The sequence below is a fragment of the Dicentrarchus labrax genome, unplaced genomic scaffold (assembly GCF_905237075.1).
Source record: "Dicentrarchus labrax unplaced genomic scaffold, dlabrax2021, whole genome shotgun sequence".
Classification (NCBI taxonomy): domain Eukaryota; kingdom Metazoa; phylum Chordata; class Actinopteri; family Moronidae; genus Dicentrarchus; species Dicentrarchus labrax.
The window spans coordinates 394,509-420,000 of NW_026136718.1; the positions used below are offsets into that span (position 1 = coordinate 394,509).

At 41.2% G+C, this 25,492-nt stretch overlaps 2 protein-coding genes across 2 annotated transcripts in view; one reads left to right on the plus strand and one right to left on the minus strand.

Annotated features, from left to right (window-relative positions):
* The window catches only part of si:ch211-152f22.4 (uncharacterized), a 29,484-nt gene extending 22,914 nt beyond the window's left edge, over positions 1–6,570 (plus strand). Inside the window, exon 5 of the transcript XR_007880375.1 lies at positions 6,388–6,570. The gene's annotated coding sequence lies outside the window, so the exon portion shown is untranslated. The remainder of the gene's footprint in view (positions 1–6,387) is intronic.
* The window catches only part of LOC127349770 (ephrin-A2-like), a 68,219-nt gene that overhangs the window by 5,872 nt on the left and 36,855 nt on the right, over positions 1–25,492 (minus strand). The window contains exons 2-3 of the mRNA XM_051375670.1: positions 4,762–5,054; positions 138–203 (exon numbers count right to left, since the gene is read on the minus strand). Of these exons, the coding sequence (XP_051231630.1) occupies positions 138–203; positions 4,762–5,054 (359 nt within the window). The remainder of the gene's footprint in view (positions 1–137; positions 204–4,761; positions 5,055–25,492) is intronic.

A 25,492-nucleotide genomic window follows, 5' to 3' on the forward strand; every position in this document is an offset into this window, starting at 1 on the left:
CAGAAGGTCACCTGGTGGAGGAGGTCATCAACCGCGACCTCTGACCTCTGACCTCCTCCACACGACCTTCTTCAGTTTTATGATGTTAGACTACTTAAATATCTCAGCATGTTCAGCATTATGTGGAATAAACTCACTGGTTGGTTTGACGTAGATCTTCAGCTTCAGACACGGTTTCCCAGCCAGGTTTGGATGTGGAGACGCTGCAGAGACAACAAGCAGTACAAGTTCACTGGAGGACGTTCACTCATTCACTCATTATATATATATATATATTGTATTATTGTGTTTCACTCATTCACTCATTATATATATATATATATATATATTGTATTATTGTGTTTCACTCATTCACTCATTATATATATATGGTATTATTGTGTTTCACTCATTCACTCTCTCTATACATATATATATATATATATATGGTATTATTGTGTTTCACTCATTCACTCTTATTATATATATATATATATATATATATATATATATATGGTATTATTGTGTTTCACTAATTCACTCATTATATATATGGTATTATTGTGTATTATTGTGTTTCACTCATTCACTCACTATATACATATGGTATTATTGTGTTTCACTCATTCACTCATTATATGTATATGGTATTATTGTGTATTATTGTGTTTCACTCATTCACTCATTAAATATATATATATATGGTATTATTGTGTTTCACTAATTCACTCTTTATATATATGGTATTATTGTGTATAATTGTGTTTGACTCATTCACTCATATGTATATGGTATTATTGTGTATTATTGTGTTTCACTCATTCACTCATTATATGTGGTATAATTGTGTTTCACTCATTCACTCATTATATATATATGGTATTATTGTGTTTCACTCATTCACTCATTATATATATAAATATGGTATTATTGTGTTTCAGTCATTCACTCATTCTATATATATATGGTATTAACTCATTGTTTTAATCAAACTCTTGACCTTGTTCTATCATATGGCATTGATATTGAACATTTAATAGTCTTCCCACATAATCCTTTCCTATCTGACCATTATTTAATAACTTTTGAATTCATACTATTAGATTATAAGCCATTAGGCAAAACTTCCTACAGCAGATGTCTATCTGACAGTGCTGTAGCTGAATTTAAGGAGGAGATTCCTTCAGTGTTTAATTCAATGCCATGTCTGAATTTAACAGAGTCCTATAACAACTTTAGTCCCTCTGAAATTGATAATCTTGTCGATAGTGCTACAGGCTCACTACGATCAACATTAGACTCTATCGCTCCTATAAAAAGGAAATTATTAAAACATAGGAGAATAGCACCGTGGTACAACCACCAAACCCGCCAGTTAAAACAAATAGCTAGGAAATCTGAAAGGAAATAGCGCTCTTCCAAATTATCAGAATATCGCTCAATTTGGCAAGATAATCTTAAAACTTATAGAAAGGCCCTCCGTAATGCCAGAGGAGCCTATTACTCAGCACTAATAGAAGAAAATAAGAATAACCCTAGGTTCCTCTTCAGCACTGTAGCCAGGCTGACAGAGAGTCACAGCTCTATCGAGCCACATATCCCCATAAACTTAAGTAGCAATGACTTCATGAGCTTCTTCTATAATAAAATTATTACTATTAGAGAGAAAATTAATCACCAACTGCCATCAACAGTTATCAGTGGCTCTCCAAGTTCAGGGACTTCTGTCAATGTAAACTTAGATATATATTTAGACTGTTTTTCTGCTATCGATCTTCATCAGTTAACTTCAATCATTTCTACATCGAAGCCATCAACCTGTCTATTAGACCCCATCCCAACTAGACTGCTTAAAGAAGTTGTTCCCTTAATTGGCACTTCTTTACTGGATATGATTAATCTTTCTTTATTATCAGGATATGTACCACAGTCCTTTAAAGTAGCTGTAATTAAATCACAGTACACAGACAGCTCTGGTTAAAGTTAATAATGACCTTCTGATTGCTTCAGACAATGGACTCGTCTCTGTACATCTTAGTGCTGCATTTGACACCATTGACCACGATATTCTTTTACAGAGACTTGAGCATCAAATTGGCATTAAAGGAACCGCACTAAGCTGGTTTAAGTCATATTTATCAGATCGCTCGCAGTTTGTACATGTTAACGATGAATCTTCAATAAATACTACAGTTAGTCATGGAGTTCCACAAGGTTCTGTACTTGGACCAATACTATTTACTTTATATATGCTCCCTTTAGGCAACATTATTAGGAATCACTCCATTAACTTTCACTGTTATGCAGATGATACGCAGTTATATCTATCAATCAAGCCCGATGAAATTAATCAATTATCTGAATTGCAAACATGTCTTAAGGACATAAAATCCTGGATGACCTGCAATTTTCTGATGTTAAACTCAGAAAAAAACAAAATTCTTGTTCTTGGCCCCAAAAACCTTAGAGACTCACTGTCTAAAGATATAGTTACTCTAGATGGCATTAACTTGGCCTCTAGCACCACTGTCAGGAATCTCGTGTTTCACTCATTCACTCATTATATATATATGGTGTTATTGTGTTTCACTCATTCACTCATTATATATATATGGTATTATTGTGTTTCACTCATTCACTCATTTTATATATATATATATGGTATTATTGTGTTTCACTCATTCACTCATTATATATATGGTCTTATTGTGTTTCACTCATTCACTCATTATATATATATGGTATTATTGTGTTTCACTCGTTCACTCATTATATATATGGTATTATTGTGTATTATTGTGTTTAACTCATTCAATCATTATATGTGGTATTATTGTGTTTCACTCATTCACTCATTATATATATATATATGGTATTATTGTGTTTCAATCATTCACTCATTATATATATATGGTATTATTGTGTTTCGCTCATTCACTCATTATATATATATGGTATTATTGTGTTTCGCTCATTCACTCATTATATATATATATATGGTATTATTGTGTTTCACTCATTCACTCATTATATATATATATATGGTATTATTGTGTTTCACTCATTCACTCATTATATATATATGGTATTATTGTGTTTCGCTCATTCACTCATTATATATATATGGTATTATTGTGTTTCGCTCATTCACTCATTATATATATATATATGGTATTATTGTGTTTCACTCATTCACTCATTATATATATATATATGGTATTATTGTGTTTCACTCATTCACTCATTATATATATATGGTATTATTGTGTTTCGCTCATTCACTCATTATATATATATGGTATTATTGTGTTTCGCTCATTCACTCATTATATATATATATATGGTATTATTGTGTTTCACTCAATCATTCGTTATATATATGGTATTATTGTGTTTCACTCATTCACTCATTCACTCATTATATATATGGTATTATTGTGTTTCCCTCATATATGGTATTATTGTGTTTCACTCATTCACTCATTATATATATATGGTGTTATTGTGTTTCACTCATTCACTCATTATATATATATGGTATTATTGTGTTTCGCTCATTCACTCATTATATATATATGGTATTATTGTGTTTCGCTCATTCACTCATTATATATATATATATGGTATTATTGTGTTTCACTCATTCACTCATTATATATATATATATATGGTATTATTGTGTTTCACTCATTCACTCATTATATATATATGGTATTATTGTGTTTCGCTCATTCACTCATTATATATATATGGTATTATTGTGTTTCGCTCATTCACTCATTATATATATATATATGGTATTATTGTGTTTCACTCAATCATTCGTTATATATATGGTATTATTGTGTTTCACTCATTCACTCATTCACTCATTATATATATGGTATTATTGTGTTTCCCTCATATATGGTATTATTGTGTTTCACTCATTCACTCATTATATATATATGGTATTATTGTGTTTCACTCATTCACTCATTCACTCATTATATATATGGTATTATTGTGTTTCCCTCATATATGGTATTATTGTGTTTCACTCATTCACTCATTATATATATATATATATATATATATATATGGTATTATTGTGTATTATTGTGTTTCACTCATTCACTCATCATGTATATATGTTATTATCGTGTTTCACTCATTCACTCATTTTATATATAAAAACATACGTAAATAAAAGGTGATGAGTTCAATGTCCTCTTCTTCCTGAGCTCCCTGTGGTGACAGTCACCTGACTGAAGCCCCGCCCTCCAGGTGTTTATTATTACAAGCCTCATCGTCCCAGCAGGGACACACCGGGCTGGAAAACAAGCTCCCCCTCACTACGTCTCTGTGGACGCCATTAACAAATATCTGAATCCCAGAGACAGCGCGAGTAGTACTCAGTGTGTAGTACTCAGCGCGAGTAGTACTCAGTGTGTAGCTCTCAGTGTGTAGCTCTGAGTGTGTAGTACTCAGTGTGTAGCTCTCAGTGTGTAGTACTCAGCGCGAGTAGTACTCAGTGTGTAGCTCTCAGTGTGTAGCTCTGAGTGTGTAGCTCTCAGTGTGTAGTACTCAGTGTGTAGCTCTCAGTGTGTAGTACTCAGCGCGAGTAGTACTCAGTGTGTAGCTCTCAGTGTGTAGCTCTGAGTGTGTAGCTCTCAGTGTGTAGTACTCAGTGTGTAGTACTCAGTGTGTAGCTCTCAGTGTGTAGCTCTCAGTGTGTAGCTCTCAGTGTGTAGCTCTCTGTGTGTAGCTCTCAGTGTGTAGCTCTCAGTGTGTAGCACTTACAGATGTAGTAGTACTCGTGTCCGGGTCTGAACTCGAAGCCCAGGCTGAAAGGAGTGAAGAGCTGGAACTTCTCGGAGAACTTGAGTGGTCCGTTGGGGCTCTGCGGCCGGTTGCACTCCCAGCGTTTGAAGCCCTTCCTGTGGTGGTCGCAGGTTGTGTAGCCGTCGTAGGTCACCATGTACAACACGTAGTGCTCCATGCGCTCGGCGGACTCCGCCACCTCGTAGTGCGGACAGTAGATGTCCAGGTAGTCGTTGATCGCCACCTCCACCGTGTACTCGCCTCGAAAGAACCTGAGGAGGAGAAATTATGTCATTTCCTGTTTCTTACAGCGGATAGTTGTCGAACAGCCCTAGCAACCACATAGCAACCAGCAGGAAACAGACACAGCATCAATCTACAATTAGCAGGTATCATAGAAAAGCAGCTGTAAGCAACCGGCTGGTTCCTGGTTTCCATTATTCTCCCTCTGACTCCCACACATGGAAACCATTGATCTCTGCCTCTCTCTCTCTGTGTGTGTGTGTGTGTGTGTGTGTGTTTCCCTACAACCCCCTGAGGCTTCAATTAATCAAAGCTAACTGTTTATCGGAGCGTCGTCGTGTTTACAGAAAGGAGATCTCACTCACTTCCTGTTTGCTCCCAGCGTTCACAGATGCTGTTAAATAAAGTTTTTCAAGGTCTGAACTGGAGTTCTGAGTGTTCAGATGATAAAACACAACTGATGCAACCATACATCGAAATACAGCAGTTTGACCACCAGGGGGCATACTATAGGGACATCAGGGGGAGACAATGGGCCTCAAATTCACTTCAGTGACACTTTTCAGCCTGATGAGCGTCACCTGTTCAGGTGTTTGACAGTGCATCATTAGTGTAATTAACAGTCCTATAATTAACAGATAAAACTGCAGAAGTTGAAGCTGTGACAGAAATACAGAATGATTTAACAAGTCAGACATTAAAAAAGTCTTTATAAAGCAGAGCTGTATAATATGAGAGGAGGTCATGTGTCCGACACTGGATGATATCACAGCCTACAGGTGAGTCACACCTGTCCAACTCCTAAAATACGGCCGCTGGGTCTGTACCTCTGTACGGTCTGTATGGTCTGTACCTCTGTACGGTCTGTACCTCTGTACGTCTGTATGGTCTGTACCTCTGTACCTCTGTAAGTCTGTACCTCTGTACGAGTGTGCATGTGCACTGATTGACAAAATACTGACAAATTAGCAACAGTTAATATATTAATAACTTAAGTTAAACAGTCGCACTTTGATTAAGTTTGGGCACTGGCTTTTATTGCCTTTATGATAGTGACAGCTGAAGATAGACAGGAAAGGGGGGCAAAGAGAGGGGATGACACGCAGCAAAAGGTCGCAGGTTGGATTCGAACCCTGAGCCGCTGCAGCAAGGACTCAGCCTCAGTACATGGGTCGCCAGCTCTACCCACTGAGCTAATAGGGCACCCGGGGCACTGGTTTTTTAAGATAGTGGTTTGGGTTTTGGGTATATAAACTTAATATACTTTCATAATTTATGTTACATAACTTACAAAAGTTATCTTACATAAGTTTGAGGTCGAGACAGACGACCACCCACCTAGAGCCGGAGGATCTGTCCTAGGTTTCTGCCTTTTAACAGGCAGTGTTTCCTTGCCCCTGTCTCCAAGGTCTTGCTCATGGTGGTACTGTTGGGTCTCTGTAATTAATGTTATAAAGAGTTCGGTCTAGAGCTGCTCTACTTGAAAAGTGTCCTGAGATAACTTCTGTTATGAATTGGCGCTATACAAATAAAATTGAATTGAATTGAATTAAGTTATGAATAACATGCATAATGTAACTTAAAATAACTCATCTTTAATATAAGTTAAAATAAGTTTGCAATGTTTGTAAAATAATGTTAAAATCGTCATATAAGTAACTTAAGTCAACATTGACTCGTGTTTGTAGCCAGTTAATTAGTCAGTAACTGTTAACGTTATCCATCATCCATCGTATCGATCAGTCACGATTAGTTTCAGTGAAGTTGTAAGTTATTTATTCCGTGTGTTGAACAAGCAGACTGTGTGATGTTACACTGTGTTGGAATAAATGAACTAAAGGTTCAGTCTCCTTGTTGGTTGTTCTGATTCACAATCATTACCACCGTTTCTGATCAATACAGTAATATCAGAAACAGATATACACATTATAATCAGTGATATCAGAAATGATCAACGACTAGTCCACAAGGAAAATCTTTAGAGCTAATAAAATGAGTTTTATCCGGTCCTCCATCTTTTTCTGTCTCCAGCTGTTTAAGACATAAACATGTGAAACACGTCAGAGTGAGAATCAGTAAAGTGTTTTTATTTCTTGGTCCTCCCAGCTGCTCCGTCACACTGTTGCTGTAATTTACATAATTTAATTTAGCACAAACACACTGAGTCTCACCTCCTGATTGGAAATGATCATTATTCAACGATCGATCAACAAACTAATCAAACTTTATGTGTCTCTGAATATTTAACAATGGGGGGGGGGGGCAGTCCGTCCAATCAACAGAGCTAATTTGGGTTTTGGTAATGAGGTTTGAACTGACTGATTTGGTTTCTCACAGTCCGTCCTGATTGGCTGAGCAGTCCTGGTTAATCACAGCTCGTCGAGTGTTGTGATGAGATGATTCACATGTTTACTGGTCTTAAATTAAGATTCTGCTGCATCCGTTTACATTTACACTTTCCTGTCTTTCTTTTCAGTGACGCTTCCTGATAGTACAGAGCAGTTATTTTTGCCACAAATGGCTCTCCGTATAATTGAGTTATCTTAACGACTTTAAACACTTTAAGTTTCCCTCCACAGTCTGTTGCTTTGAGTTGCTGAAGCACAGCGATGATTATTCCCGTCTGACCTGAACGCAGCATCGTTGTCCTGATGGAGGTCGATGGGATCAGCTGAATGAAAACCATCCTGATGGTGTTTCTCCTCCGCCGCGCCCTCTTTGTCTACGCTAACACCATTAGCAAAGTGCAGGCTAACTCAGTTAGCTGAAGGATTGGGTGACGCTAACAGCTGAGAGAGCAGGCGCTGCGTTCATGGTGAACTCTGTCCCCTCAGCTCTCACATCATTACTCATCACTGTAATGGAGAGAGGCTCTCTGTCCGTCCCAGCAGGCCGAGGGACCGCAGGGTTCATCATCATCATCCTCATTTAGCCCGAGAGCCTCCTCACAGTGAGTCAGTGTTACTTCCTCTAGCAGGGCGCTGTCTGAGGCCGAGGACTTCCCGGTGGCTGGTTCCAGGGTTGAGGTGTAAAGTGTAAACAGGAGTGGGCCCACTGTGGTTCCCTGGGGTGCACCACCGCTGCTCATCACCCCCAATACAAGCAACCCTTATTCTCATTGTCTGACAGCGGTATGGAAAGGATCCCTACAGAGATAGACCTTTAGTTTAACCACAAACAGCCGTAATATCACTATCACTCTCCAACAGACTCCAGAGACACAAACACTCATTTTACTAAAACCAGAGTTGGTGATTGTTGGAAAGACCAACAGAGTTTTATTTGTTTTTTGTCCCATTGATTCAGAGACTCATCCAGTGTAATGTATAACCTTTAATTACATTACACTGTTATATCTACCTACTTACTCTGTACTACCTCTGATTGTCTTTAATGTGATATTTCTGCCCCTGAACCCAGCAGGGGACAGACGTTCACCTTCCACCATCTTTCCTTTGGTCCAGAATTTAGTTTTAGACTTTGAATTGAATATCGACTTTAATTAGATAATTGACTGTATCAGGAAGCAACAATTAATTCTGACAACAAACAATAATAATTTTTCTCTTTTAATAAAAATGAAAACTAACATCCCTGTTTGTAAAGCTGCTGCACCACCTGAACCCCGTCCTCAGTCCGGGTCCACAGTGGGCAGATATGAACTGTAATCTGTCAGCAGGTCCCTTTTCTGCTCAGGAAGACTGACGAATGACCTCGACCTGCCCTGTCCACGCCGGATCTGCATCTAATGCACCTGACCTTCAGAGACCTGCACAGATTAAACAGTAAATCACACCGCGGCATGCTGGGAGCTGGTGCAGACGGTGAAATATGTCTCCTTTCTGGAGAGATTCACAGATTCGCTGCAGCTAAACTGAAAAACGTGAGCAAAGCGAACGTGAGAATGTGGCCGGCGGACACGTCAAGCTTCTTTCAGCGGACGTCCAATCAACTTCTGCTGAGTCATCAATTAAAGCGCCGACAGGAGGACGTGAGAGAGTCTCTTCTGATACTTTATACTGCTGTTTATTACAGCTTTAGTAACAGTAAAATATATCACACACATTAATGCATCCCATAATAACAGTAATAAAACACTCACAGGAGCCCTGCTAGATGAGCATTATTACTTTTACTGTTACTTATTTAGCTGATAGTAATTCTTCACTTTTACTTGTTTTTAAAGGTTAAATTCACTTTTCACTGGACAGAAACGGAATAAAACCCATTAAACTGTCTCTGTTAGTGTTTCCAACAATCACCAATCAGCAGTTTCAGTCGGAGCAGACCGGCTATGGAAACAAACCACAGAGAGGCTGCGATACAACACAGGCAGAGGGAGAGAGACACCATGTGACTCTGTGTCCAAACAGTGGATGATAAACAGTCAGTGTATGACAGCTTCTGATTATTGATTATATATAGTTTATACACTGTTTAATGATTTTAGATTACAGATTATAGATGTTGTTAATGTTATATATATTTTATGTGAAGCTCTTTGTGAACAGTTACTGAATGAAGTCTATCAGCAGATTTTCCCACAGCTTTATTATTTCTGTCCACAGTCACATGATCGATGCCCTCTGGAGATACTCTGCAGCCCATTGTGTCACTGTGTGTGTGTGTGTGTTAATGATACCCGACTCTGTCCTGACAGGTTCAGCTACAATACCCACAGTGTTTCCTTCAGGTTCAGACAAGAAGCTACAAGCTACGAGACAAAACTATCTGATCTGACGCCTGTAAACATGATCCTACCACACACTCACACACACACACACACACACACACACTCTCTCTCTCTCTCTCTCTCTCTCTCTCTCTTTTTTCTTCTCTCTCTCTCTCCACACACACACACACACACACACACACACACACACACACACACACACACACACACACACTCTCTCTCTCTCTCTCTCTCTCTCTCTCTCTCTCTCTCTCTTTTTCTCTTCTCTCTCTCTCTCTCTCTCTCTCCCACACACACACACACACACACACACACACACACACACACACACACACACACACACACACACACACACACTCACGAGGTTCTTCTGTTAAATTATATCACTGGTAGAGTGGCTCTAAACTTTCAAAATAAAAGCCTTTCTATAAAATGTGACCTGAATCACAAATGGAGTCGTCAGCAGTGTTAATGTGTTAATTAACAATAATTATTATATGTACCTTTAAAAGGTCCAGTGTGTAGGATTTAGTGGCATTGAGAGGTGAAGTTACAGATTGCAACCAACTGAACACCACTCGCGTCTGTATTTGACGACCTGTGAATGACAACGGGCTGTGAAGTGTGTCAGTAAGATACTGAACCCCGAATTGCTCCCGATGCATCATTGTGTGAATGAGTTAGTTTCTGTTCGATGCACTTTACCATCGCTGAGTGAATGTGTGTGAAAGGATGAATGTGCACATAGTGTAGAAGAGCTTTGAGCGGAAGACTATAAAGTTGCTATATAAATACAGGTCCATTTACTATTTACATGGCGGACTCCGCAGAAGAGGACCTGCTACCTCTGTTAAAGCAACAACCCGTTCACTCTCTGCTCACACACACACACACACACACACACACTGATATTAAACATATGGTTTAACAACCTCAGTAGCAGCGTTGCCGTCGTACTGACAGGAGTTATGGAGTTATGGAGGTTACAGATTCCTGAGTCGTGTAATATTCAGAGTATGTGGGATCATATTAACACACAGTAGCAGCCACATGTTCACTGTAACGCCACTCCGGTCTCTTTGTCTCTGGTTACCACGGCGACCCAGTGTGTGCATAAATCACAGAACGCAGTGTCTGTGGTTAAATCCACCAATGTGAGGACGCGAGGATTACCCACAATGCCTCAGTGTGTGAGGTTAAAGTTTAAACACCAGAAAAGAGATTTCCAAGACCCAAAAATCTGCCACCTGTCAATCAAACTGCCCCCCCATCCTGCCCATATCATTGACCCCGCCCCTCCCCCCTCAGAAACAATATGAGGCACACGCGCACGCGCACACACACACACACACACACACACACACACACACACACACACACACACAGTAACCCCTCCCTTCATGTGGCCCCTGTTGGCCCCGGGACCCCAACTGGCCCTCTATTATCTTCAGTCCTGTCAGTCATCCAGTGAGGACGAGGATCATATTCACTGAGAGAAAGTAAACAGTCCTGGAAAACCTGGAAATTCTTACAATGTTCAGGTTTGTAAAGTCCTGGAAAGTCTGTGAACCAGAACCAGAACCAGAACCGCTGAGAACCAAAGTTTGTTTCTGGTTCATACTCGGGTCCAACAGCAGAAATACAACTGAACCCAAATATCCTGGAGAAACATCCTGGAGAAATATCCTGGAGAAACATCCTGGAGAAATATTCTGGAGAAATATCCTGGAGAAATATCCTGGAGAAACATCCTGGAGAAACATCCTGGAGAAACATCCTGGAGAAATATCTTGGAGAAATATCCTGGAGAAATATCCTGGAAAAGGCTTTTAAATGTGTGTTTGAATCCTGGATAAGTTCTGAATGTGGAGCGGTGGCCTCCTTCAGCCCCCCTCCCTCCTGGTCTCAAGAGGATTTAGGAGTATCAGGACTCAGAGGAGGTTTTCCTGCCAGCTGGCAGCCTCTTTATCACTTCTATTAACTGTGAGTCCGGTTCTGGCTCCGAGCCGCCACGGCCGGCTGCCACCGAGCTTCACACTGAAAGTATTAAAGCTGCTGCTGCTGCTGCTCTGGGATCAGCTTACACACTGTACACTCCTTTATACTGACAGCAAATAAGACCCTCATCCCTCCTTCATCCCTCCTATCTCTCCTTCCTCCCTCCTTCCTTTCTCCTTAATCCCTACTTCCTCTCTCCTTCCTTTCTCCTTACTCTCTCCTTCCTTTCTCCTTACTATCTCCTTCCTCCCTCCTTCCTCTCTCCTTCCTCTCTCCTTACTCTCTCCTTCCTTTCTCCTTCCTCCCTCCTTCCTTTCTCCTTACTCTCTCCTTACTTTCTCCTTACTATCTCCTTCCTCCCTCCTTACTCTCTCCTTCCTTTCTCCTTACTCTCTCCTTACTTTCTCCTTACTATCTCCTTCCTCCCTCCTTACTCTCTCCTTCCTTTCTCCTTACTCTCTCCTTCCTTTCTCCTTCCTCCCTCCTTCCTTTCTCCTTACTCTCTCCTTACTTTCTCCTTACTATCTCCTTCCTCCCTCCTTACTCTCTCCTTCCTTTCTCCTTACTCTCTCCTTCCTTTCTCCTTCCTCCCTCCTTCCTTTCTCCTTCCTCCCTCCTTCCTCTCTCCCTCATCTCTCCATCCTTTGTCCTTCCTCCCTCCTTCCTCTCTACTTTCTCCCTCCTTTCTCTATCCTTCCTCTCTATCCCTCCTTCCTCACTCCTTCCTCTCTATCCCTCCTTCCTCTCTCCCTTTATCTCTCACTGATAATTAAACCCACTTTACTGTTTCTGATGAATATGAAGTCAGTTTCTGCTCCCGTCAGACCGGCAGTCCTCGGAATAGAAAGCAGGGGGTTGGGATTAAAGAGCGGCGGACCTTGAGGACGAGGAGAGGAAGAGATCCAGGACCTAAAGCTGGTCCTGGTTGATGTCTGGTCTGCATCAAATGGGACTCAGTGGTCAAACAACAGGAAGTCAGACTGTCTTCATCAGGTATACGTGTATATAAATGTATACGTGTATATAAATATATACGTGTATTTCAATTCAATTCAATAAAATGTTATTTGTATAGCGCCAATTCATAACAGAAGTTATCTCAGGACACTTTTCAAATAGAGCAGGTCTAGACCGAACTCTTTAACATTAATTACAGAGACCCAACAGTACCACCATGAGCAAGCACTTGGCGACAAGGGCAAGGAAAACTGCCTGTTAAAAGGCAGAAACCTAGGACAGATCCTCCGGCTCTAGGTGGGTGGTCGTCTGTCTCGACCAGTTGGAGTGAGAGAGAGAGCGAGCGAGAGACAGACAGACAGACAGACAGACAGACAGACAGGTGCACAGCAACAACAGTATTGGCAATGGCAATCTAGCAGGACCATGGCAGGAGGCTCCACCAGGATCGATAAGAACCTGCGAGACGAGAAAGCACAAGAACTCCGGGGAAGAAGTGAAGTTAGTAACATGCATTAATGGAACATGAATGAGTGCAGAAAGAGAGAGGAAGAGAGGAGCTCAGTGCACCATGGGAAATCCCCCGATAGTCTAGGCCTATAGCAGCATAACTAAGGGATGGTTCAGGACTCACCTGATCCAGCCCTAACTATAAGCTTTATCAAAGAGGAATGTCTTAAGCCTACTCTTGAATGTGGAGAGGGTGTCTGCCTCCAGAACCACAACTGGAAGCTGGTTCCACAGGAGAGGAGCTTGGTAACTGAAGGCTCTGGCTCCTGTTCTACTTTTAGAGACTATAGGAACCACAAGTAGCCCAGCATTCAGAGAACGTAGTGTTCTAGTGGGGTAATAGGGTACTATGAGCTCTTTAAGATATGAAGGGGCCTGACCATGAAGAGCTTTATAGGTGAGGAGGAGGATTTTAAATTCTATTCTACATTTTACAGGGAGCCAATGCAGAGAAGCTAGTACAGGAGAGATGTGATCTCTTTTTCTAGTTCCTGTCAGTAATCATATATAAATGTATATGTGTATATAAATGTATGTGTATATAAATGTATGTGTATATAAATGTATATGTGTATATAAATGTATATGTGTATATAAATGTATATGTGTTTATAAATGTATATGAGTAAATAAATGTATATGTGTTTATAAATGTATATGTGTATATAAATGTATGTGTATATAAATGTATGTGTATATAAATGTATATGTGTTTATAAATGTATATGTGTATATAAATGTATATGAGTAAATAAATGTATATGTGTTTATAAATGTATATGAGTATATAAATGTATGAGTATGTGGTCAAACAATAGGAAGTCAGACTGTCTTCATCAGGTATACGAGTATATAAAGAACTTATGTTACTCTGTGTAATGAACATCTTTCCAAGTCAATTAAGGTCGGGTTGGGGGGGGCTGTTAGCCTAGCTTAGCACAAAGACTAGAAGCAGGGGGAAGCTGTTAGCCTAGCTCCATCAGAAGATAAAACGAGCTCCCAGTGTGTGTGAGGGTCACAGTCACTGGTTCCACTGGTTGGAAACCTGCTGCTCTGATAAACTAATGACATTATTGACCTTCGCACTGCTACCTCTTCCTCTTCCTCCAGCTGATCTGCTGCAGTAAAGCTGATTGGCTGCTGTAATCTCTGTAATATGATGTGAACGAGGGATTATCACCGCTGTCACACTCTCATCACTTTTTATTTCTCTGAGAGAGGCAGGAGGTCATTTTCTTCATCCTCCTCCTCCTCCTCCTCGTCCTCCGTCAGCCAGGAGGTCTGAGCTCTGTGACATCACATTTAGAACCAGGGTGGGAGAGTAAGTAACTGAGTACATTAACTGAGGTACTGTAGAAACAACAAAAACAACCAACTGCAGCCGTATTCACATGAAGTTCCCACGGTACTACCAACAACAACAACAACAACAATGAAAACACCGAGGTAAACTGTGTAACTGCATCTGAAAACAACCAAACACACTCTGACCTTCTGACGTGACCCTCCTGAATCACTACGGCAACCTCTGAGCTTTAACAAGCTTTAAAGAGCACTAACGAGCACTAACGAGCTTTAAAGAGCACTAACGAGCACTAACGAGCACTAACGAGCACTAACGAGCACTAACGAGCTTTAAAGAGCACTAACGAGCACTAACGAGCTTTAAAGAGCACTAACGAGCTTTAAAGAGCACTAACGAGCACTAACGAGCTTTAAAGAGCACTAACGAGCTTTAAAGAGCAGTAACAAGCTTTAACGAGCACTGACGAGCACTAACAAGCTTTAACGAGCACTAACGAGCACTAACGAGCTTTAAAGAGCACTAACGAGCACTAACCAGCTTTAACGAGCACTAACGAGCACTAACGAGCTTTAAAGAGCGGCTGAGGCTGAAATACAACTGATCCACGTCAGCGAGGGAAGCTGAGGTTTGTTAGCAGCCACATTCTTCTTCTGTCCTTCCTCCTCGTAGGCCCTGATTCTCTCTCTCAGTGTAAACAGGGCGAGCGACTAGTTAGCACTTTAAAGCTCGTCAGTCAGACGATGGGGGGACTCAGAGTTCATTGATCTGTTTACTCTCAGTCTTTTCTTTCTTTTTTTAAAGTATTTTTGGGGTTTTTATTGACAGAGACAGCTGAAGACAGACACCAAGTCGGATTCGAACCCTGCAGCAAGGACTCGGTACACGGGATGCCAGCTCTACCCACTGAGCTAACCGGGCGCCCAGTCCTTCCTTCCTTCCTTCCTTCCTTCCTTCCTTCCTTCCTTCCTCAGTGTTTGTTTGTGTTCGTCCTCATCAGCACCAATCGGTGCCTCTGAGTCGTCGCCATGGGAACAAAGACCAGTGATGTGCAGAGGGGCGGTGAGCTCATGAAGAGGAGGAAGTTAAAAAGAGGAAGAGGAGGAGTGAGGAGGAGAGATGTGGTTGGCTGAAGGTCTCCGGGGGAGGGGACATGGCCTGTGTTTGATTGACAGGCAGCTCCGGCCAATTGAGACGAACTAACAGAGCGGGACGCGGTCGCCGGGGCGACGAAGAGTGGAACTACCAGAGCTGTCAATCAAAGAGAGAGAGTGTGCGTGTGTGTGTGTTGATCTGTCAGGACTGATTTTTGGAGCATGGCCTCCAACTCCCATGATGCACCTCTCCACCTGTCACCATCCATCTGTGTCGGTCAGCTGCTGACACACACACACACACACACACACACACACATACACAGGTTGACCTCTGACCTGCAGATTATTATTATTGTTGTTATTGTTTATCAATAATAATTTTGATCGATATCTGTGAGCTGCCATTTCTTCTTCTCTGCAGTGTCAACAAACCTCACCACTTCCTGTTCCTTTCACATTAAAGCTCCAGTGTGTAACATTACTGTAATAATGAGTGGGTTGTGTCTCCAGAGGGGGGCGGGTCCTCTCCCGGTGGTTCCCGCTCTCTCTCTGCTCTGGTAGAACACGCTCTGACAGGAAGTCAGACACAGAATCTGCTCAGTAATTTTTATCAAAATAAAATACTGCGTGCAGACTCCAGACGCTCTGATCACGGAGCCAAATGGCGGCGCTGACTCGCCATCAGCTGCAGTTTGTTTGATATAAACGGCGTTCTGATTATGAACGTTGTTTAATAAACAACGTTTGTTTGTTTCAGACCAACTGATCTTTTCCTCCTCCTCCTCCTCTTCCTCCACAGGTACACAGAACTCACCTGCTGCTCAAAACACACGAGACTGTAACACTGTCTGCCCCCCCCCCCACTCATCAGGATAATTAGTCTCTTCTTCCTCATTAACCAAATCAACCAATCAAATCAATCTGCTCACGACCTCGTTAGGTAACAACAGTTTAAATCATCAGAGACACACACACACACACACACACACGCACACGCGCACACACACACACACACACACATACACACACACACACACACACACACACACACACACACACACACACACACACACACACACACACACACACACACACACGCACACACACACACACACACACACACACACACACACACACTCACACACACACACACACACACACACACACACACACACACACACACACACACTCACTCACTCACTCACTCATACACACACACACACACACACACACGCACACACGCACACGCGCACACACACACACACACATGCACACACGCACACATTCACACACACACACACACGCACACATTCACACACACACACACACACGCACACGCGCACACACACACACACACAGACACACACACACACTCACAGACGCAGACACACACACACACACTCACAGACGCAGACACACACACACACTCACAGACGCAGACACACACACACACTCACACACACACTCACACACACTCACTCACTCACTCACTCTCACTCACTCACTCACTCACTCACTCTCACACACACTCTCACACACACTCACTCACTCACTCACTCACTCCACTCCACACACACACACACACACACACACACACACACACACACACACACACACACACACACACACACACACACACACACACTCACAGACGCAGACACACACACACACACACACACACACACACACACACACACACACACACACACACACACACACACACTCACACACACACACACTCACACACACACAAACTTACTAAAAGTGAATTTACATGTTTAAATTGTAAATAATAATAATAAAATAAAATGACTATAATCAATAATCTACAGACCCAAACAGTCTCTGATCAAACACTTCAGTCTGACCTCTGCAGGTTTCAGATGGGGGGGGGGGTCCTGAGAGGCCTCTGTTGAGCCTGAACATTAATTATGGTCCTGCTGAGAGCGAGGAACCCGACCCGTGTTAGCAGGTGTCCATGGTAACGGCAGACACGAGATCAATAATACCTGACACACACAGCACGTGTTGTTCTCATCCGTCACTCACAGAACTGCTCAGTGATCAGCTGGTTGAATTTATGGATTTTGTCACTAATATGTAAAATGTGAATAACGCTGAGATCTCCATCTCTCAGTCCAACTACCCATAATGCAACACCACCTCACTGAACTTAAATGTGATTGATTTTATATCGAATAAAAATGTTTTGTGTTTATTAATCATCCAAATAATTCTTAATGATCAGAAAATTCATTGGCTGCCATCAATGATTAATCAATAGTTTTTATGGTCAGCTGACAGTCCAGATCCTGAACCAGTGGTGGACCCCGCCAGACCTCTTTACACTAAACTGTGGACGGACCCTTCAGAACAGGAACACGAGGAGGATCAGAGAGTACCAGCTGTGTGCAGAGAGAGACCAGGTTCAGGTTTCAGCAGTCCTGCTCCTGTGGGGGGGGGCAGCAGGGGGGTGAATGAATGTAAATTACACACTCGTCCATTTTGGGGTGATTGTCTGAACAGGAAGTAGACCTGCTTTGCTTAGAGTCTCCCCCATCTGTCCCGAAAGGGTGGGGGGTGGAGGGGGGCATGACTGTGACCAATCGATGGCGGGGGGGGTGTCTGCCCCCCCACAGAGGGAGGAGGGTTACTGAGAGGACAAACTGTTCTCACTAAAACTCTCTGAATCTGAATCCTACAACCGGATCAGGATCATGTGATCCAGACTGAATACTCGAGCTAATAAATCCTTCAGGGCTCCAACAAAAACAACAACAACAACAACAACAACAACACCAACAACAACAACAACAATAATGTTGTTAAATGACAGTAGTAACATCATCCTGATGGTTTATTGATCAAATTAATCAATAAAATAATAAATAGTTGCAGTTGGATTTTATGATCTTCAGATGTGGCATTGAACGCAGCATCAGGATGCGTTCAGGTACGGAAACTTTGTTTTTAGGGCTTTAAACTAAAAATAGTTTTTCTGACCTTTAATCTTTTGTTGAGAGTTCAGAGCTGTGAAACTTATTTCTCATTATTTGTAGAAATTTAAATGTTTGCCATTGAAAAGATGAAATGATGAAGTTCTTGTTTACAAAACGTTAAAGAGTGTAAAAACATCACATTAATATATGTATTATATTTATTATTAGTGCTGTCAGTTAAACGCGTTATTAACGGCGTTAACGCAAACCCATTTTAACGCCGTCAATTCTTTTATCGTGAGATTAACGTTCTTTTATCGTGAGATTAACGTTCTTTTTGGCCTAGCACACTTTGTAGTTTTTTCACATGCTGTTGCAACAACTAGTAACGTTAGAAAAACTACAACACCACACCGGGTCTAGCTAGACCGGAAACAGAACAACAGGCACGCCGCACACACTTGTTTAAGAGTAGTAGACGTTACGTTTTGAGTGGATGGCGAGCGCGAGACGCCGAAATGGACGCCAATAATATTCTGAATGGAAAGTTTACTTTTAAAAAGTTGCCAAATGGTTCCATTGACAAGACCAAAGTGATCTGTGTGATACTGAGCTATCATTGCAGCACGTCCAGTCTGAAATACCACTTGATGGCCAAACACACTCCGCCCCCTCGTCAAAGCCAGGCGACAATGGATGACTTTTCAATAAAAACAACATTTTCCATGTTGAGAAGAGTATTACAATGAGAATAAATAATGGGACAAAAAGAAATCAAGGGACATTTAGAATAGATAAAAATGATTAATTGCGAGTTAACTATGACATTAATCGCCATTAAATATTTTAATCGTTTGACAGCACTAATAATTATATTATAATATCTATAGGTTTGTTTTCATTAGTTTATAATCAGCTGATAAGAAGAATCTTTACAATGAGACGTTTTTATCTACAGAGGCAGCCATGTTTCTACAGGAGCCTATAATGGACAAACACTGACTGCAGACAGAGACTTTACTGTAGTTTCTCCTTCACACTCTACAGCCCCGTCTCATTGCCAGGTCAGCAGACGGGAGTGGTATTCAGTTAGTTAGCTGGATAGCACCAAATCCTGAAAAGTGGTCCTTTAAAGATTTTCTAAAGAAGGAGAGTAAACAATCATTCATTATTCTGAGCTCATTTAAAAGAATTTAAAGGAGACAGTTGCCTTGAAATGATGACTTCTTTCTACTGTAGTATTTTAAAGGTGCAGTGAAGATACTGATCCACTGGTACCAACCATCTCCTGCTAGCATGTCGAGGAAGCTCCAAAGTTAGCTACATCTTGCTGATGGAAGAACTGGCACAGATCCTTTGACCTCTGACCTCAGATATGTGAATGCGATGGGAACCCACCGTGGATGTGGGGCTCTGTTTGTTCTGCTGAGTGGAGCATGAAGCCAAAAGTTCATCAAACCACCTGCAGAGCGAGCGCAGGAGAGAGCCGCTGACTTCCTGTTTGGCCCTCCACTAACTGGATCAGAGATAAGAGGATTGAACTGAGCGGCTCGTGACAATCACTCATTTAACACGAACGTCTCAGTTCTTGAGTTCACTGTGTTTTAATTGAACAGTTTTGAATATAGTCAGTTTAGTAAATAACCGGTTCTTTACTGTATTGGAACAGAGACTATAGGTTCCTATATACTAATAAAGATTATAATATATAATAAAGTGAGCGCACTGCGGGCTCTGCTGTCTGCTGCTGGGTGTTAAAGGTCAGAGGTCAGCAGCGTTTGATTTGTTGCACTCTGGAGTGTGAAACCTGACACCTCACAGCTCAGCAGGGACGGACTGAGCGCGTGCAGAACGACACCTTATTTTTGGAAAGTCCGTCTGTTTCAGATTTCACCGTTTTTACACTTCGAGTTATTAAAGACAAAACAAACTTGTTGTTCTACAGAAATAACAAGAGCGGGAGAAACTGATCGATCAATATTTTACAGGTTTGAGTTTGATGAGTCAGTAATAATTAATATTTCTACCATCGCTTGCAGGATCAAACCATCTACACAGAATTTATTTTTAATGTTCATTTAAATGATTTAAAAAATAACTTCTGGTTCCAGCCTCTAAAATATAAATAAATATAAAAACAAATATAAATAAATATTAAAACAAATATAAATAAATATAAAAACAAATATAAATAAATATTAAAACAAATATAAATAAATATAAAAACAAATATAAATAAATATTAAAACAAATATAAATACAAATATTTGCTTGTGTCCTTTTCTTCGATCTCTTTGTGTCTCAATCTCAATAACAAATATGAATCAATTAACAACAGCAGATCAATCAATAATGAAGATAATTAAAGTGATTAAATAAAGCTTCAGGAACATTTTTGATTTATTAATTAATATTTAACTGACTTCAGTAAAACTGAACAGAAATAAAGAATAAAAACAAAATTAATAAAATTAATTTAAAATCATATTAAACATAAAAATAATAATAATAATTTAAGCTCACAGAACAATAATTGATTATCTAAAATGTGAGTTTTTATTGATTGATCAGGTTATAATAAACATTATAATAAACACAGACCTTTTATTAATTTAAAATATTTTATGTTATTTCATTTTATTAAAATGTTGAAAAATATTAAAACCTTTAAAAATGAGTGGTGTTTTTTTTCTGGTATGTTATTAATATTGTAAATGGATTTTTATAATACGATTACTAATATTAATAATTCATACTGGCAATAATAAAATTATTTAATAAAGTCAAATAATAGACTTTAAATTAAATCCTTGTTTTATTGTTAAATTGTTAAATGCTTCATTTTATTAAAATATATTCATCTTTTTAATATTGAAATGTATTTATGTTTCAGATAATAATAGAAATAATAACAATTAATACTACTCCCATTGCTGCTTCTATTACTAATATTATTGATATTATTATATAAAACTAATATTATTTTCATTATGTAATTATTCAATACTAATATTATTTCAACATATTTGTGTATATTTAAAAGTAGAAACTTTATAAATCAAAAGTTAAAAGTCCTATAAATGAAGAAATTTAAAAAATAATCGTTTGAGTAAAAATAAGGCCCACAAACTTGAATGCTGACAATAATGATATAATTATAATTAATTATATCATATAAATAATTATAATCAGTTCAAATCAAACACAATAAATAATATTTCCTATGAACGTCTCAGTGTGGAGCTGAAAGCTGGTTTCAGGTCTTTGTGACTCTGCTGGTCTCAGGGGGGGTCAGAGGGGGGGTCAGAGGGGGGTCTGGAGGGTGGATTAGTTCTACATGGTCGACCCCCCCACCCCCTTTGTCCCGGCTGTCAGCGGTCGATATGCTCCACCAATCACACGCTGCAGTCAACAATAGCTGCCATCATTCCCAGAATTCCCTGAGAGGATGGAGAAGTTTCTCCAAAGATCCTCCGGAGGGACAAACTCTCACTCTGATCTGAGAGGAAATTACTTCTGACTGCTCAGAGGTCGTCACTCCAACAACTCCTCGACTCTCAGAACAAAACTTTATCAAATATTCATGCTTCAGGTCTTCATGTGTTTGATTTCGTCATTAAACTCGAAACACGACTGAACGTTGTCAAGTTCTGTCCTGAAGGGGGTGCTAGAGGGAAGGTTCAACCTCTGGAACAAAGAGTTATATTTTATATCCATCGTCTGTGATCAGACCACAGGAGGCCCAGACGGCTCACCTGGCGGAGCCCCATGTGCCGGCCAAGGGTCCGGGCGGGGGGGCAGCCATCTCGGCTCCTTACAGGGGCCACGGCTCCCCCACCAGGCTCAGTCTTATCAGCACCCCGGCACGGCCTGGATTACACGGCCGCAGTGGCTGCTGGGAGTTCTGCTAATCTGACCGCTCATTAATATTTAACAGAAATCCTGCCAGGAGACTGAAGCTGCTCCCCTCGCTTGCAGCTCTGCGTCCTGGTTGGACAGAAGCCACTGTTGTTGTCATTTGGTCCTCTGACTGACCAATCAGCTGCCACGAATCCTCCCTGCTGCACCAAACGAGCAGCTGAGCCTGTCAGTCAGAGTGCTGACTGGTAACTGACCTCCGACTGACTTTGGATTAACCTCCAACTGATATCAGACTGACCCCTGACTAACATCAGACTTACATCAGACTGACCTCTGCCAGACTTTAGACTGACATCAGACTGACCTCCGCCTGACTTTAGACTGACCCCTGACTAACTTTAGACTGACATCAGACTGACCTCCGCCTGACTTTAGACTGACCCCTGACTTACTTTAGACTGACATCAGACTGATATCAGACTGACCTCCGCCTGACTTTAGACTGACCCCTGACTAACTTTAGACTGACATCAGACTGACCTCCGCCTGACTTTAGACTGACCCCATGACTAACTTTAGACTGACATCAGACGGATATCAGACTGACCTCCGCCCGACTTTAGACTGATATCTGTATATTTGAACAGCGCCCTGTTAAACAATCAGTAAGAAGACTGAACCCTAGCATGCAGCGCCGTGTTACAAGAGGAAAGGTCAGTGTTGCAACAATCTCGTCGCACCACTAACAACACGTAGCTCCACTGATATAAATTAGCCTCCCGACTGCTCCGACCTTAACAGACCAGTGAAAGTACAGTCAGTGTTTGTGTCTGTGACCTTTGACCTCTGTGTTTCCTGTTCTTGAGTCTGTGCTTCATTAATAAAACGGGCTGATTGGTTTCGACGGCTTCCTGTTTCTGATCAGGTCACGCTGCCGAATTCGCCGTCTCTTCTCTGTTTGATAAACTCACAGTCGGCTGACGGCCTTCACAGGATTTAATGCTCCGATACGTCCGGTGCTGCGCGGCCTTGTTAATCCAGCAGGAAGTGGATTTCCATCCCGATTGGGCGAAGGAGGTGGGACGTGACGGGCAACGGAGGCGGCAGCACGAGGAGGAGGAGGTTTAAATTCAGGCTGCTTCTGATTTCTGTTCTGATGTATGAGGCGGCCGGGCGCCAAATCCTCCGACGGCATGCTGACTAAATCTGCAGAGACTGAAGCAAAGGCACAAACTTGCAAATCAAAGCTTCCCTGTGAGTTCAGACTCCTCCTCCTCTACCTGTACCTCGTGCACATACACACTATCACAACACTGAGGTCGACAGTGCGGAGAACCAGACAGCAGAAAGAAAAGGTGGAAACGTCCTGCAGGAAAGTGCTGATAAATCACAAACTCTCTAAACGCTCAAATCAATCTGAGGCACCGCAAGGAGCTTGAATCAAGAAGTTGTCGTTCATACGGGGAAAAGTGCCAAAAATGTACCTAAAAATGGAAAAAACTGCAGCGTCCACAGTTCTTCTGCAGCTAAATGAAGCCTAATTTAAACAACAGCTCTGGGTTCTGAGCTAAAGTCTGGTGGATTTGAAGAAATCAGAATCATGTTGAACATATGTTGTGATTTTATGTCCTCACAATGACAATGCGAAGTTAATGTAAAGAACACTTTAAATTGGAGGAATATTAAATAATATTATTCAAAACCATCATTTCTTTTAAGACCACAGAATAAGTGTCCCTTCTGACTTTCCATATTTCTCCTACAGTTAGTCAACCTGACATCACTCAGCTGAACACAGCGAACGGCTCGTTGTTCTGTGTCCGACTATAAATTCAACGTGAACAGAAACACGTCGTTGAAATGTGACACCAGATTTAATCTCTGAGAGTTTGAATAAACGTGATCACAAACCTTCAGAGCCGCAGCAGGAGGAGGCAGGAGGAGGCAGGAGGACGCAGCCAACGACAGCCACCGGGGGAGAAACAGAGAAAAAGAAGAAGGAATTAATGCAGGTAACACACAGAAAACACACAAAAACATTTAATTGAAATTTAAAGTTTCTGTTTCGTGCTTTAAAAAGAATAAAGTTCATTCAGTGGAAAGTTTTCTTGGTTTTTTATCTGTGTTTTATCAGGAAGTTGTGAAAGTCCTTCAGTTCAGACAGCAAGAGGAAGAGGAAGAGGAAGAGGCAGAGGAGGAGGAGCTGGCTTCAATAAAACACTAACTAGTCTCAGCGTCTCCGTTGGGACACAAAGAGGGACGGACCGTCCAGATAGAGACTCTCACTCTTTGTCCTCCACAACAAAACAACAGAGCAGTTTGTTTTTACCTCCATTCATTCATCGAGGGGTAGGAGGAGGAGGTGGAGGAAGAAGAGGAGGAAGAGGAGAATCTGGGGCCTTATTTATGAACCATACTTAAATGAAGATCAATAAAGCTGCTCTTTGCCTATAAAGCTCCGTTATTGATCAGTTCTGCCCTCAGAGGCTGATGAAGATCCTCAGTGAACCAGCAGGACACAATGAGGACGCTGTGATCAGATCCAGATGTGAGTAGCAGCTGTGCTCTGATTGGACAGCTCTGTGCTGCCTGTGCTCTGATTGGATGTTGTTATTAAGTGATATCAGAGACCTGGTTGGTTTCCCAACGTCTCCTGCAGCCTTAAAGAACCCGAACCCGTCTCACTAACAGCTGCAGAACATCAGCACTGACCCCGTCCACAGGACGCTGCGGGTGGCAGAGCTTCTTCTCTTTTTAAGATCTTTGGATCATTCCATACGTCTCATTTCTTCTTCTGGTCTTCAGCCTCTCAGTCGGTAACTCATCAGATCGTAATGTACCCATAATGCACTGCTTCCTGCTCTGGAGTCGGAGCAAACAGAGGACGATAACTGACAGACGTTTAGTAGGATTACATCTGAACACCGGAGCTTAAAAGTATTGATTCATATATAATATTCAGTTTATTGTCACAGAGCAGAAAATCAGCTGATTTCAGGTCGTTCAATAACCCGATTATTAGAATAGTTGCAGGTTTATTTTCTGCCAATCACCTGTAATCGATCCACTTAACCCGTATGAGGTCACATGACTTCACGGGACATTCTGC